The following is a 14,905-nucleotide window of genomic DNA, read 5'->3' as shown; positions in this document are numbered from 1 at the left end:
CTTTCCTCTCTGAAATTATAATAAAAATAGATTTAAAAGAAAAAGAAGAAAGCACAGTCTGGGGTCTGCAGAGGCACCAGATGACTCACGATGGGAGACCCTGTGTCTGGGAGAGACAAGCCCAGAGCCCAGAACCGAGTGGCCCGGGAGCCGGGAGCCCTGTCCTGCAGGACCAGGAGGACGGAGCCCGCAGGCAGGGGTGGGCGGGGCCACACGTAAGCTCCGCCCCCAAGACCAAGCAGGTGTCCTCCCTGGGCTCCTGGGAGACTTTGGACTCGGCTGGCCGTCCCCTTGGTGAGCGCCTGGTGGGCAGGGGGGGCTCGGCCGGCTGGCGACACCTCCAGAGAGGAGGCCCTGGCCCCTCGCCACGCCGCGGCGCCATCCTCTCCCGCATGTCCGACGGGGCAGGGCCCGAGCAAAGGCATCCAGGGATGGCCACTCGCTGCTGACCCACATCCACCGAGTGGCCAGATGATGATGATCTCTGAACGCACAATAATCTGGCCACTCAGTGTCTATCCTATAGAATAAAAGGCTGATATGCAAATTGTCCCCTCAACCAGGAGTTCGACCAGCAGGCAGGCCGGCCAACCGCCCATGTCCCCTCCCCCTGGCCAGGCTGGCCGGACCCCACCCATGCATGAATTCATACATCAGGTCTCTAAGATATATATATATGTATACATACACACACACACACACACACACACACACACACACACACTGAATGGCCAGATTATTACACGTTCAGAGATCATCATCATCTGGCCACTCCGTGTATGTCCAGGAAGCGATGACCGGGTGAGCCATATCTCCAGGAGCTGAGCCAGTCGGGGAGACCCTACTCAGGGCAGGATCCGCGCACGGAGGGGACCCCTTATTATTTTTAAAAAATATTTTTATTGATTTCAGAGCCGGAGAGAGAGAAAGAAACATCCATGATGAGAGAGAACCATTGATTGGCTGCCTCCTGCATACGCTCAACCCCTGAGTCACACACACACCCCTGTTTTTTTTTTAATCCTCATCCGAGGATATGCCCATTGACCTTAGAGAGAGAGAGGGGGGAAAGGAGAGGGAGGAAGAGAGAGAGAGAGAAACATTGATGTGAGAGGGAACATCGATGGGCTGCCTTCTGCAGGAGCCACGACCAGGGGTGGTATCCACGCCCCAGGGTGTGTGCCCTGACGGGGAATTGAACCGGCCACCTCTCAGTATAGGGGCCGGCACGCCCACCAACTGAGCCGCCTGGCTGGGGTTGTTTTTTTGTTGTTGTTATTGTTGTTTTTATTTCTAATGCATTGATTTCTGTTCATATACTTTTTTATGGATGTCAGAGAGGAAGGGAGAGGGAGAGAGAAATGGAAACCTCCACGATGAGAGAGAATCCTGGATCGGCTGCCTCCTGCACGCCCCGCACTGGGGATCGAGCCCACACCCCGGGCCTGTGCCCTTGACCGGGAATCGAACCCGGGGCCCTTCCGTCCGCCAGGCCGACGCGCTCTGTCCACTGAGCCACACCAGCCAGGGCCACTTTTTTTTTTTTTAATTTTTTTTTTTAACAAATGTTTCCAAAATAGAACAAGTGTCCGTCTTCTCCTTTGTTCTAAGAGCAATGCAGGCGTTCGGTGAGAGACACTTCAGGCCACACAGAAAGCCTGCTCCCACCCCCCCAGGCACCGGGCCTCTCCCCCGCTGCTTTCCACGCACACCCACGCCTCAGTCACCCCTCCCCTTCCAAACCGACGTCGGGACATCCCCGCCGGCTGCCGTATAACCAGCCCCCCCGCTTAACCGCGTCTCGCAAACCACACTCCACGTCTCCGCGTAGCCAGACACCCTTCTTTTGAAGTTGCTTAAACTGATTTTAGACAGAGGAAGGGAGACGGAGGGAGAGGGAAACATCGATCGGTTGCCTCCTGCCCGCACCCCGACCGGGGATCGAACCAGCAACCCGGCCATGTGCCGGGCCAGCGGCCTTCTGGTGCACAAGACGACGCCCAACCGCCGGAGCCGCCACCCCGGTCCGGCTCCAAGCATTTCCTTTGGAAAACTTCTCAGACACGAACTTGCTTCGTGAAAAAGGTCCCCGTGTTTTTGTTTTTTTAAATATATTTTATTGATTTTTTTACAGAGAGGAAGGGAGAGGGAAAGAGAGTTAGAAACATCAATGAGAGAGAAACATCGACCAGCCGCCTCCTGCACACCCCCCACCGGGGATGTGTCCGCAACCAAGGTACCTGCCCTTGACCGGAATCGAACCTGGGACCCTTGAGTCCGCAGGCCGACGCTCTATCCACTGAGCCACACCGGTTTCGGCGTGTTTTTGTTTTTTTAAATAAATCGTTTTTTATTGATGTCAGAGAGGAAGGGGGAGAGAGAGAGATAGAAACATCCACGATGAGAGAATCATGGGTCGGCTGCCTCCTGCACACGCCCTGCACCGGGCATGTGCCCTGGACCGGAACCGAACCGGGGACCCTTCCAGTCCACAGGCCAACGCGCTATCCACTGAGCCACACCAGCTAGGACCGTGCCTTGGGACAGTGTGTCCCCCGGCACACACCTGGGCCGAGGGCGTGGGGCCGGCCTCACCCGCTCCGGCCGTCGGGAGAGCTCTCTCCACACGGTGATGCTGGAAAGTCGGTCCCTCCCAGCGTCAGCATCAGCTCACGTTTCAAACAATTCCCCTTCGGAGCGTCTCGTTCCTCGAACCCAGCCCTCGCCAGCCAGCAGCAGCGGCCCCTCTGGGCCGGACACCAGCGGAGGGGACCGGGCCTGGGCGGGCAGGGCGCTAAATCCCAGCATGCCTTGCAGGCACCGGGGAGGATGAGGGTGGACAAAGGATGCGGGACTGTCCCTGGGTCCCCGGAGGCTGGCAGGTGTGGAGCTGGGCAGGTGAGGCTGAGTCACGAGGGGCCTGGGCGTGGCTGCTTGGACCCGCGCCAGAGTTGACGCGAAGGTTCCAGTAACGGGTGCTGAGCTGAGCTAATTGCTGCCGCCGCCCTGGCCCGCCCTGCACGTAGCAGGGGGCAGGGAGAGGGGGGAGGGGAGGGAGGGGAGGGAGGGGAGGGAGGGGAGGGGTGGAGAGAGAAGAGGAGGAGGGAGGAGGGGGGAGGCAGGGCGGAGGGGGATGCATAAGATGAGGGGATACTCCTAACAGGTGATTTTTTTTTTAAAAAAAATGCATTTTTACTGATTTCAGGGAGGAAGGGAGAGGGAGAGCGAGATGGAAACATCCATGATGAGAGAGACACATCGATCGGCTGCCTCCTGCGCGCCCCGCACTGGGGATCAAGCCCACGACCCGGGCGTGTGCCCTTGACCGGAATGGGACCGCGACCTCCTGGTTTCTAGACCGACGCTCAACCGCGGAGCCACGCCGGCCGGGCCTCAGATAGGCTTAGGAAGATCTCAGAACCGGGAAACCCACTCTCGTCCCCGGAACCAGACCTAATGGAACCAGCACCCCAGGCATGTCTGTCTGTCCGTCCGTCCGTCCGCGGGGCCTTCTCCAATGCGGGGCGCGTGGTGGGTGCCGGCGCCGCTCAGAGCAGAGCCGGGGGTGGGCTGAGGGAGGGGGTTCCAGCTGAGCTGCTCCCCAACCTCCCTGAACCCTCAGCTTCCCGTGGCCCGAGGGGTCGAGGGGCCGAGGGGTCGAAGGGTCGGCCTGCCTTGCAGACCTGCTGGGGGCTCTATGTAGGGGTTTGTTCAGGCTCCAGCCTCGTCTCACTGCAGCCCTGCATGTCCCCTTCCTCCCGAGTTCCTTTGCTGGGCAGGGAGTCTGGGGGCGCGGGGCAGGGAGCAGCACCCAGCTCACCGGGAGATGAGGAAGGAATGCGTGATGGACGGCAAGCGCTCGCCTGGCACGCTGCTTGACATCCAGCAGGTGCTCAGTAAGGGGCCTGCTGCCCAGCCATGTAGATCGACAGGTGAGCGTCGAACTAGGAACCAAGAGGCCGACGGTTCAATTCCCGGTCAGGGCATAAGACTGGGTTGGGTTGTGGGCTCGAACCCTCGTGGGGCGGCGGGGGGCGGGGGGGGGCGCGTGCAGGAGGCAGCTGATCGACGATGTTTCTCATTGATGTTTCTCTCTAGCCCTCTCCCTTCCTTTCTCTCTAAACTATATTTTTAAAAAATGAATTGGCGGCGGGGGGGGGGGGGGCGGGGGCGGGCAGCTGCTGTGTGACTTTGAGCAAGTCTCCTTCTCTGAGCCTCGGTTTGCTCGTCTGTAAAATGGGCTCGGGTACCTGGATCTGGGAGTCTGAGCTGCCAATCCCGGTTCGATGGGAAAGGGCTAGTTGAGGGTCGGTTCTTCCTGCAGAGACTCGTTCAGGGAAGACGTACAGGAAGTGCTGGTGCAGGGCGAGTAGGTTCTGCCAAGCCGAGCGGGACCCAGGTGGACCAGGCTGCCGGCCAGCGGCGGCCTCCGTACGTGGTCAGGGCCGTGGCCCCTCGCAGCCCGCCCTGGGGAAGGGGCTGGCCGGGGTCCAGACACGTGAGATCCGCCACATCCTCTGATGTCTCCCGAGAAGGCACAGACCTGTTATTCTCTGGGACAGAGATTTTAAAACCTGGGCACCTTCCTCCTCCGTGGCCTCCGTCCCTGGGAGGCCAGGCCAGGCTTGAGGGAGAGAGTCCGCTGGACCCCAGGCAGGAGCTGAGCAGGTTAATAAAGGGCTGGGCCAGCAAGCCTGGAGGGCTGCGTGTGTGACTGTGTGAGTGCATGCGTGTGTGACCTATGTGTGAGTGTGCATGTGTGCACACACACGTGTGTGTGACTGTGTATGGCTGTGAATGTGACTGGTGTATGTACATGTTGTAACTATAATGTGTGAGTGCATGTGTGTGACCTATGTGCGAGTGTGCATGTGTGTACATACACATGTGTGACTGTGTATGGCTGTGAATGTGACTGTTGTGTGCACATGTTGTAACTGTCATGTGTGAGTGCACATGTGAGTGCACAGGGGCGGGGGTGGTGGGGCAGAGAGCCACCGGCTGTTGAACAAGTCTTTGCCGGCACCTGCTCTGAGGGGCCGAGGTGCGTGAGCCCGTCTCTGCCCAGGTCAGGGGTGCTGTCGACGGGGGAGGGAGAAGCGTGGTCACACGCCACCGGGATGGACGGCAGACTGAAACAAACCCTCAAAACACAACCACGGACCGACCAGGCCCAGGCGAGCAGGTCAGGCCAGTTCCCCCTGAACTGGGTGGAGGGAGGGCCGGGGGAGAATCCGGGAATATTCCCCGGAGGCCCGAGGGCAGGCACACCCAAGGGCGGAGGGGTGACCTCCCGGTGACCTGCCCGGCAGCACCAGATCTCACCGGAGCAGATAAGAGCTGACCAGCTGCTCGGGGCAGGACCGAAACAGCCCGGCCACACCCAGGGAGAGGCCGCCGGGGAGAGGGGCCTGCAGAGGCTGCTGAGCCGGGCCGAGGGGAGGAAGGGGGCTGCCCCCAGCAGAGGGTGCCCAGGACGGGTGGGGTGTGGGGGGAGGGGGAGAAAGGCCAGCCCACGGCGAGCACCCACCCGGCTCGGCAGGGTCCTGGGGACGAGAGGGGCAGAGGCATCTTAAGAAACATGTCCTGCCCCGGCCGGTGTGGCTCTGTGGATAGAGCTCTGGCCTGCAGACCAAAGGGTCCCGGGTTCGATTCCGGTCGAGGGCACGTCCCTCCGGTTGCAGGCTCCTCCCCGGCCTGGGCCCTGGTCAGGGGCGTGCAGGAGGCAGCCCATCCATGGATGTCTCTCACATCGATGTCTCTGTCTCTCCCTCTCTCTTCCACTCTCTCTAAAAATCCATGGGAAAATATCCTCGGGGGAGGATGGAAAAGGAGAAACATGTCCCTCTGGGGGAGCTGGGGACCCCTCCCGGGGCCACGGCGGGGGGCCGGGGCTGCCCCTGGGCTCCCCCCTGCAGGCAGGATCCCGGCTCCGGTCCCCTCCTCACCGGCAGTGACCTTGGGCCCGCCCCGTCTCCTCAGGGCTGGGGTGCGCAACAGCCGCGATAATGGGGCGAGGAAAGCACCTCGTAAACCGAAAGGGGACGAAGGTCAGCGTGGAGCCGGGCGGCGCCTCCCTCTGGCCGGTTTCCCGCGCACCGTGGGCCCCGAGCGCAGGGGGGCTGGAGGCGGGCGGGGTGCCTGCGCCCTGGGTCCCCATGTGTATCCTCCTGTCTTGGCAACCAGCAGGGTGACCCCGAGGTGACGTGGGTGCAGACATGAGCTCGGTGCCAGCACGTGGGGCTTTGCAGGTGGGGGACGCTGCTGAGAAGTGGTCCGTCCCGGGCGTGGCCTGGCCGGCTCAGGAGCCAGGTGTGTCTGGGGTGAAGCCCAGGTCCATCACCTCGGGAGTCACTTGTACACTCAGAGGCACACACCTTCTGTGGGCTGCAGGGGTTCTGGGGTTCACACAATCCCTTCTGTCCAGCCTCCCCCCCCACTTCCCCGCTGTCCTATTCCTGTAGCCAGTGGTCGGCAAACCGCGGCTCTCGAGCCACAGGCGGCTCTTTGGCCCCTTGAGGGTGGCTCTTCCACAAAATACCACGGCCTAGGTGAGTCTATGTTGAAGAAGTGGCGTTAGAAGAGGTTTAAGTTTAAAAAATGTGGGTCTCCAAAGAAATTTCAATCGTTGTGCTGTTGATATTTGGCTCTGCTGACTAATGAGTTTGCCGACCACTGGTGCAGACCAAGCCCCCCCTCCTCGCACACACACACTCGAACACACGCACACCGCATGCACACACATTCCCATGCACACACACGCACACACCTTCCCCTCAGAGCCCTGCCCTCCTGCCCCACATCCCTCCGGTGAATCCTCCGCCTCGCAGACATCCGACAGGGGCTGACGGTGGGCGCCCTGGAGTCCGCCGCCTCCAACTGCAGGGATGTCCCCGGAGGAAGCTACGTGCCGGGGACCAGTCTGTGCGCCGCCCCGTGGCGCTGTCCCTGTGCCGACGACGCAACAGCCCGGGGCCGGCTGAGCACGAGGTCAGGGGGCCAAGCCCCGCGGCCGTGCCCTGGCGCGCTGAGCCTCACCCTCTGCATCTGTGAAACGGGCCTGGCACCCGGGATTCCGAACGGCCGTCGCCGAGTCCGCGTCCCATGACGAGCCGGACAGACACTCCACTCGCAGCCAGCGTGGCGGGAAGGCGGACGCGCCTCCTCCACACGCACGCCTCGAACTCCTACCACGTCAGCTGGGCCCCCCCTCCCAGCAGCCCGAAGGGGCCCAACGTGGCTCACGCAGCCCCGTGTCCGGGCAGCACCGGCCCAGCTCGGCCCGTGGAGCTCCCGTCCCGACAGCCTCTTCCCCCCGAACGGGGTCCTCTTTCCTCCCGGCCCCCAGCCGGCGTGTCCCTAACCAGCCCTCCTGGCTCTGGGACCCCCCCCACCCCACACGCCTGCCTCCGCCTCCCCCTCTGGCCTGCAGGCCCGTCGTCCCCTCCTCCACCCATGACCTGAACGGGTGCCCGTGTCCTCGTCCGCATCCCGTGCACAGGGCGTGAGACAGCGGTTACAAAAAGCTCAGAAGGCACTTTATTGGGGGGTTCTCTGTGCCCCGCTCAGGAGCCGGACCATCCTGAGCGTCAGGCACCCCTGCCCCCCTGCTGGCCCAGCCCAGGGCCGAGAGCGGTCAGGGGGACGTCTTAGAAAAAATAGACCTGTCTGTGCACCTGGCACATCTAAGGCACATAAATTAGGGCGTGCTCTGACCCCCGCCCGCGGAGTCCACGCACTGGGAGGGAGGCGGGCCGGTCCGGGGCGGAGTCCCCTGGTTCCCGGCGCCCTGGGCCTCCCCGCCTCCCAGCCTCCGTCCGGCACCCGCAGGAGGAAGGCGGCGTCGGCGGCCTGGTCCGGACTGGGCGTCCGGAGGCCCCGAAGAGGCCACACGTGCAAATTGTCACCGGAAACAAGTCACTTCACACCCAGAGCTTGTAACTCCACGAGTCGGCGGCGGCGAGGAGGCCCGGGCCTCTGCTTCCCCCACAGAACAGTCCTCCCCGTCGGCCCACCGATCGGGGCCACGCCTCCAGTCCACGCGTCTGACTCGGGTCCACTCGGACCCTCAGTTCCGACTCCCGACCTCCTCCTCCTTCCAGCCACTGGAGTTCTTGCCGAACTTGTAGACGAGCCTCCGGCCGTCCACGCGCTCCAGGATCTCCCGTTTGTAGTAGTACCTGAGCGGACACGGGGGGTCAGAGGGGCCCGGGCAGGGCACGCCCCCAGAGCCCAGCCCCCCTGGCTGCCAGCCCCCCCAACCTGAGCTTAGAATTGCATTCTACCTACGGCTCTGCCTGGGCTTCTCACGAACCCACATCCTTCAGGCCCAGAGACGAGCAACGTGGCCGTTTCAACTGGGCACAGGTTTGGGGCGTTCGGGTCAATAATGACCTCTGAGGCCCAGCTGTGAAGAAGGCTCAGGGGCTGAGCGTCGGCCTATGAACCAGGAGGTCAGGGTTCGATTCCCGGTCAGGGCACACGCCCGGGTGGTGGGCTCCATCCCCGGTGGGGAGGGGTGTGTGCGGGAGGCGGCCGATCCGTGATCGAACCCTACACCCTTCCTCCGGGTCACCGTCTACCCCTCAAAGTCGGCGGAACGCTGTGGCCCAGGCCCCAGGCGGCCGCGCTGGGAGCCCCCCCCCGCCCCGTCCCCCCGTCCCCCCCCCCCCGTCCCCCCGCGGTGCCCGCGGGCAGCCTCACCTCATGGCCCGGCTCAGCTTCTCGTAGGTCATGCTGCTGTTCTTCTTCTTCTGGCCCCAGAGCTGGGCCACGGCCTCGGAGCGCAGGAACCTGAACACGCCCTCCTGCCGGTTCTCCCACGTCATCAGGCCCTCGTGCCGCTCCGGGTGCAGGAGGATGTCCCGGATGAACTCCCACAGGTGGGTGCCTCTGGGGGCTGCAGGCCCACGGGCCGTCAGCTGCAGCCAGGGCACCCTGCCCGCCCGCCGGACCCGCGACCCGCACACCCCCCCGCCCCCCAGCGCCGTGGGCCTGGGAGGGTGCTTTCCCGCTCCAATACTAGACACAAGAGGGACTGACACGCGTCCCCCCAACAGCTGGTGACACTCAGCAACTAAGGGACCCCCAGAGCTGGTCCCGCTCGGGGGGGGGGGGGGGGGGACAGGGGCCAGCTCCCCGGGAACCACACCCCCGGGGACGGGAAGGAACAGCCGGGCCGGGCTCACCGTGCTTGCTCTTCCGGCCCTCGGCGCCGTCCCGGGCGTCCCGGCTCAGCTTCCGCGGCCGGCCCCGCTTACGCTTCCCGTGCTTGGGGTCCCCCTTCTTGTCGTCGGGGAAGTCGGCTGTGGCCAGAGGAAGTCGGGGGGCAGGTCAGGGGGCAGGTCAGGAGTGAGGGGTCAGGGGTCGGGGGTCGGGGGGCGGCCTCCACTCACCCCTGGAGAAGAGCTTGCTGTCCCTGGGGTCCAGGTCCATGTCGCTGCCCCCCGAGTCGGAGTGGGAGCACCCCGAGGCACCAGTCCCTGGGGGGGGGGAGGCGGGTCCGAGTGAGTCCCTCACCGCCCACACGCTCCGCGGACACGGACGCGGACACGCTGCCCAGCCGGCCGGCCTCTGGCAGAGCGGGGAGCCGGGGGCGGGGACACGGGGGGGGGGGTGCCGCCCGGGGAGCCCTCACCTGCCGTGGAGCCAGCGGAGCCGTCTGAGCCGCCCGGGGACGGGGCCCCCGCGCCGTAGCCGCCGGCGTGGTAGGGGCTGGGCTGCAGGCCGTCCTCCGGCGTCTCCGGGCCGAAGGGGCTGCCCTGGTCTGGGAGGAGGTGAGAGTTCAGACCGGGCGGGAGGGACGGGCAGGCCAGGCGGGGCCACCAGACGAGTGACCTGCTGACCGTTCCGGCTGGGAGACAGGTGTGGGGGGCGGGGCAGAGGGATCGGCGGGCGGGGGGGGGGCGGGTGCTCACCAAAGGGGCCGGGGTCCCCCAGCGTCTCCTGGAACGAGGTGCTGTCCTGCTCCAGGAGGTCGATGATCCAGCTGAGCTCGTCCGGGAAGCTGGACGCTGAGGGGGGAGGCAGGTCAGAGCCCGCTGCCCCCCCTTCCCCTCCCCCGGGGGCTCCACTGGGGCCGCCCATGGCCCCGGGCCCTCCGTCCGTCCCAGTCCCGTGGACCCCAGACCTCACCGGGACGCGGGGACCACCCTCGGCCCAGCCTCCCAGACTGAGAGCAGACCCCCAATCCCGCCCGCACCCACAGTCCCGTGGACCCCGGACTCGGGGTTCCCCCCCCCCCCCCGCACTCACTGAGGTCCCACAGCTGGGCGTAGAGCTGGTCGCCCAGCGGCCCGAAGACCCGCCGCAGCTCCTCGGGCGCGCAGCTGCAGAGCGCCGCCCCGTCCATGTCGCAGCGCGAGAAGTCGATGGTGCTGGCGTCAAACTTGTGCTTCTCCACCTGGTAGCTGATCCAGTCGAGCACCTGGGCCTTCGACCAGAACTGGGGCTGCTCCCGCGACCAGCTGGCCTTCTCTGGGGGGGAGGTGGGCACACGAGGGTCAGCCGCCACCGCAGACTCCATCCTGGACAGGACAGGGTTCGCGCCCTCGCCCGGCACCGCCACGCTAACCCCCTCCCGGGATGGGATAGGACGGGGTTCGCGCCCTCGCCCAGCACCGCCACGCTGACCCCCTCCCGGGATGGGATAGGACGGGGTTCGCGCCCTCGCCCAGCACCGCCACGCTGACCCCCTCCCGGGATGGGATAGGACGGGGTTCGCGCCCTCGCCCAGCACCGCCACGCTAACCCACTCCCGTGACTGGGTTCGCGCCCTCGCCCGGGCACCACCACGCTAACCCACTCCCGTGACTGGGTTCGCGCCCTCGCCCGGGCACCGCCACGCTAACCCACTCCCGTGACTGGGTTCGCGCCCTCGCCCGGGCACCGCCACGCTAACCCACTCCCGTGACTGGGTTCGCGCCCTCGCCCGGGCACCACCACGCTAACCCACTCCCGTGACTGGGTTCGCGCCCTCGCCCGGGCACCACCACGCTAACCCACTCCCGTGACTGGGTTCGCGCCCTCGCCCGGGCACCACCACGCTAACCCACTCCCGTGACTGGGTTCGCGCCCTCGCCCGGCACCGCCACGCTAACCCACTCCCGTGACTGGGTTCGCGCCCTCGCCCGGGCACCACCACGCTAACCCCCTCCCGTGACTGGGTTCGCGCCCTCGCCCGGCACGGCCACGCTAACCCACTCCCGGGCCCGGTTCACGCCCTCGCCCGGCACCGCCACGCTAACCCCCCTCCCGGGCCCGGTTCGCGCCCTCGCCCGGCACCGCCACGCTAACCCCCCTCCCGGGCCCGGTTCGCGCCCTCGCCCGGCACCGCCACGCTAACCCCCCTCCCGGGCCCGGTTCGCGCCCTCGCCCGGCACCGCCACGCTAACCCCCTCCCGGGCCCGGTTCACGCCCTCGCCCGGCACCGCCACCTCAGCGAGTCCCCAGCAAGAGGCGCACCTTCTGCCTGACCCCAGCCACCTGACCTCAGGGGACCCCTCTCCACAGTCGCACCCCCCAGACCCACCTGGGCCCCCGGGCGGCATCTGGGGGTTGCTCAGGGACAGCGCGAGGTCGTCGGCCCCGAAGGCGGCGGCGGCGGCGGCGGTCGGGGGGGCCGGGGCCGGGGCGGGGTCCTCGGGGCTGTACATGGCGCTGAAGTAGTTGCTGAAGACGTTGCTGATCTCACAGGCGGCGGCCATGGGCTCCTGGGCAGAGGGGGCAGGTGAAGCCCGGGCTCCCCCCGTCCTGCAGCGACTGGGGTCCCGGGAAGCCTGGGGGGGCCATGGAGGCCCCCGTTTTTCAGGACACCCCATCTTTACGTCGGGCCTCTTGATCTTAGAAGGTGCTGGGGGACCCCCGGGCCCCGGCTGGGCTCCCGCCTGGGCCCTTGCGTGGGGCTGACAACGTCGTAGCCACCGTCCCCCTCGGCTCTGGGACCCTCAGGACACCCTGCTCCCCGGCACCCCGCACACCTGCTGGGGACTCCAGAACCAGAACCCACCGTTTCCGGCCCAGGCTCGAAGGTGGGGACCTACCGAAGCGGCGGTGCGGGCAGGCGGGCGCGGCGGGCTGGGGCGGGTGCGCAGGCGGGACCGCGGGTGCCAATACCGCAGGAGGCAAACCTGAGCAGGTACTGCGGCCGCGGCGCCCGCCCGCGCACCTAAATAGGCCTGGGAGCCCCGCCTCGCCGGCCGCGCCAGCCTCCGGAGCGGGGCCACCTGAGCTGGCGGCTCATTGGACCAGGGGATTTCCTGGCCTTTCGGCCGGGCGCCCGGCCCCGACTGATTTGCATATTCTGTGCCACTTGGCCCGGGCCCGACCCGGGATGCTGGGAAGTCAGGCCCGGCTGGTTTAATGATTGTCAGACGGCTGTCCCGCGCCCTCCGGGGCCGGGCACAGGGCACCGGCCTGGGCGGCCGGCAGCGGGAGGGTCGCCCAGGGGGGGTCGCTCTGCACTTCCCACCGGCCACCCTCAGGCTCAGAAGTTCCTCCAGGGGGTGGGGACGGTCGTGGAGGGGCTGGCGAGGGGGCAGGGTACCCCTGGGGGACATGGGCCCCAAGGGGGGCTAAGCCCCCAGCATCTGGGCATCTGGGGGGCCACGTGGGGAGAGAGGACCCCGAGGTTCAGGCGCCCAGGGGGCATTCGCGGGGAACAGGCTGCTCCCCCGGCGCTGCCCAGCTCCCTGACGTGTGGCTCCCAGCGGCCCAGCCCGAGGGCCCGTTTGCTGACACCCGTTTTCCCCGCCGGCCGGGACCCCGTCCACGTATCAGCTGTGGCAGCCACGTCTGACCAGAGCCAGCCCGCCGCCCAGGCAGTGGACGGTGCAGGAACCCACCTGGTCACCCCGTCTACGGTCTCCTCACCTGCCGCTCACCGGCACCTCTGCTGCCCCCTACTGGCCAGAGCCCGAATACCGGTGTCCGTCATTCCAAGGCCAAAAGGGGATGCTTGGTGTTTACCTTGAACGTGGTCCCCCTTCATCTTCCCTCGTCCCCACTTTGTGTGTTTTTAATGTATTTTTATTGATTTCAGAGCAGAGGGGGAGGGGGAGAGGGAGAGAGAGAGAAACATCGATGATGAGAGAGACTCATGGATCGGCTGCCTCCAGCACGCCCCCCATGCTGGGGATGGAGCCCACAACCCGGGCAGGTGCCCTGACGGGAACTGAACCGTGACCTCCTGGCTCCTGGCTCACCCACTGAGCCACCCTGGCGGGCGGTCACCCCCACTTTGTAGACGAGAAATTGCAGCTCAGAGCCCAGGCCACAAGGAGCTGGTGAAGTGGTGGGGCTGAGAGTTGAGGCCACTGACGGGGCTCCTGCCCGGCACACGCCTCCTGGCTCCAGGACCCCCCCACATCCCCCCGTGCTCAGCTCCGTGGGCTCTGTGATGTCCTCGTGCCTGTGGTTTTCTATAGGCCCTGCCCGAGCTGGTTTGCTCAGTGGTTAGTGTCAGTCCAACGACCCAGAATAGCAGGTTCGACTCCCGGTCAAGGGCATGGACATCCGTCGCAGGACCGACCGATCCCCGACCCCATAGGGGTGCGTCTGTGAGGCAACCAATGGCTATGTCTCTCTCTCTCCCTCCCACCACTCTATCTCTAAAAAAAATCAATGTAAAAACACCCTCGGGTGAGGATTTAAACACACACAAATGGCCCGTGTCCTACAGACCATCCCCATTGAGACCCTGGGCGGGAGGGGGGGGGGCGGGGCGAGGTGGGATGATGGAGCAGGAGGCGTGCTTTCTGGCTTCTCCCCAACTGTGATTCTGCACCTCAGTTTCCCCATCTCTAAAAGCAAGGTTTAGCCCGGCTGGTGTGGCTCCGGGGTTGAGCGTCGACCTATGAGCCAGGAGGTCAGGGTTCGATTCCTGGTCAGGGCACAGGCCTGGGTTGCGGGCTCGATCCCCAGTGGGGGGCGTGCAGGCGGCAGCCGATCCATGATTCTCTCTCCTCATGGATGTTTCTATCTCTCTCTCCCTCTCTGAAATCAATAAAAATATATATTTTTTAAATAAAAGCGAGGTGGCTTGGACTTAACCCCAGGTCTCTCCCAGCGTCTGCCTCTTGACGGAGCTGTGACGTGGGCCCGGCCCTCACCCTCCGGCTCCTCCGTCACTGCCCAGCAGGGGGGCCCAGGGCCCAGGGCAGCCGGGGGTGCAGGTGCAGCGTCACTCCAAGGGGGGTGCCCCCGCCCCCCCCCCCAGCTGCCCTCTCTAACTCGGGAGTCCAGCCCAGGGAACCGGCTTCCCGCGCCCCCTTGTGTTGGAAGCTGCCGGGGGCCAGGAGAGGGGGTTCAGTCCCGGGTCTCCCCACGGGGCCAGGGGAGCCAGGCTCTGGATTTTCCCAGCGCCTGGGGGGGCCTCCCCCGCGGGGCAGAGCCCGAGGCGGCTCACCCTCCACCGTCACCAGGAATGCGGCAGAACCAGCTCCCAGCCCGACAGGGCCCTGCGCCCGCCTCGCAGGGAAGACGCCTGGGGACGAGGCTCCCTGGCCTTGAAGGGGCTGCGAGAAACGGGGCCCCTCCCCTCCAAGGACTTATTTTTTAATGTTTTTATTGATGTCAGAGAGGGAGAGTGAGAGAGAAACATCCATGAGGAGAGAGAATCACGGATCCGCTGCCTCCTGCACACCCCCCACTGGGGATGGAGCCCTCACCCCGGGCATGTGCCCTGACCATGGCCTCCTGGTTCCTAGGTCGACGCTCAGCCACGGAGCCACGGCGGCCGGGCCCGGTATTTGTGCCTTCGTAGACGGTGCTGCTGTGAAATGGGCGGAGGCCCAGGACAGTGCCCTGGAGGGAGGGTACGTGGGAGAAGCTTCCAGAACAGAGGTCAGAGGGGCTGTGGGGTGGGGGCGGGGCCTCCTGATGAAAGAGCCACGTCAGGGCCAACGAG

At 65.6% G+C, this 14,905-nt stretch overlaps 1 protein-coding gene across 2 annotated transcripts; it reads right to left on the bottom strand.

The window, feature by feature from the left end:
* Positions 1 to 7,516: 7,516 nt before the first annotated feature.
* On the bottom strand, positions 7,517 to 12,463 carry ELF3 (E74 like ETS transcription factor 3). 2 transcript variants are annotated; one of them, XM_079763360.1, is made up of 9 exons: positions 12,042 to 12,463; positions 11,531 to 11,711; positions 10,255 to 10,476; positions 9,918 to 10,013; positions 9,638 to 9,766; positions 9,396 to 9,482; positions 9,189 to 9,305; positions 8,704 to 8,899; positions 7,517 to 8,180 (listed from the first exon to the last, which is right to left on the bottom strand). In XM_079763360.1, exons 2-9 carry the CDS (start codon positions 11,703 to 11,705, stop codon positions 8,069 to 8,071), a joined length of 1,134 nt encoding a protein of 377 aa, XP_079619486.1. In that variant the 5' UTR covers positions 11,706 to 11,711; positions 12,042 to 12,463; the 3' UTR covers positions 7,517 to 8,068. The 2 variants fall into 2 exon arrangements, with proteins under 2 accessions (XP_079619486.1, XP_079619487.1); XM_079763361.1 differs by having other exon boundaries at positions 12,008 to 12,112.
* Between the last annotated feature and the right edge of the window lie 2,442 nt (positions 12,464 to 14,905).

This window comes from Cnephaeus nilssonii, assembly GCF_951640355.1.
Source record: "Cnephaeus nilssonii genome assembly, chromosome: 23".
NCBI classification, from domain to species: Eukaryota; Metazoa; Chordata; class Mammalia; order Chiroptera; family Vespertilionidae; genus Cnephaeus; species Cnephaeus nilssonii.
The sequence above is the reverse complement of the archived record's forward strand: the minus strand, read 5'-3'. Positions and strand labels throughout refer to the sequence as shown.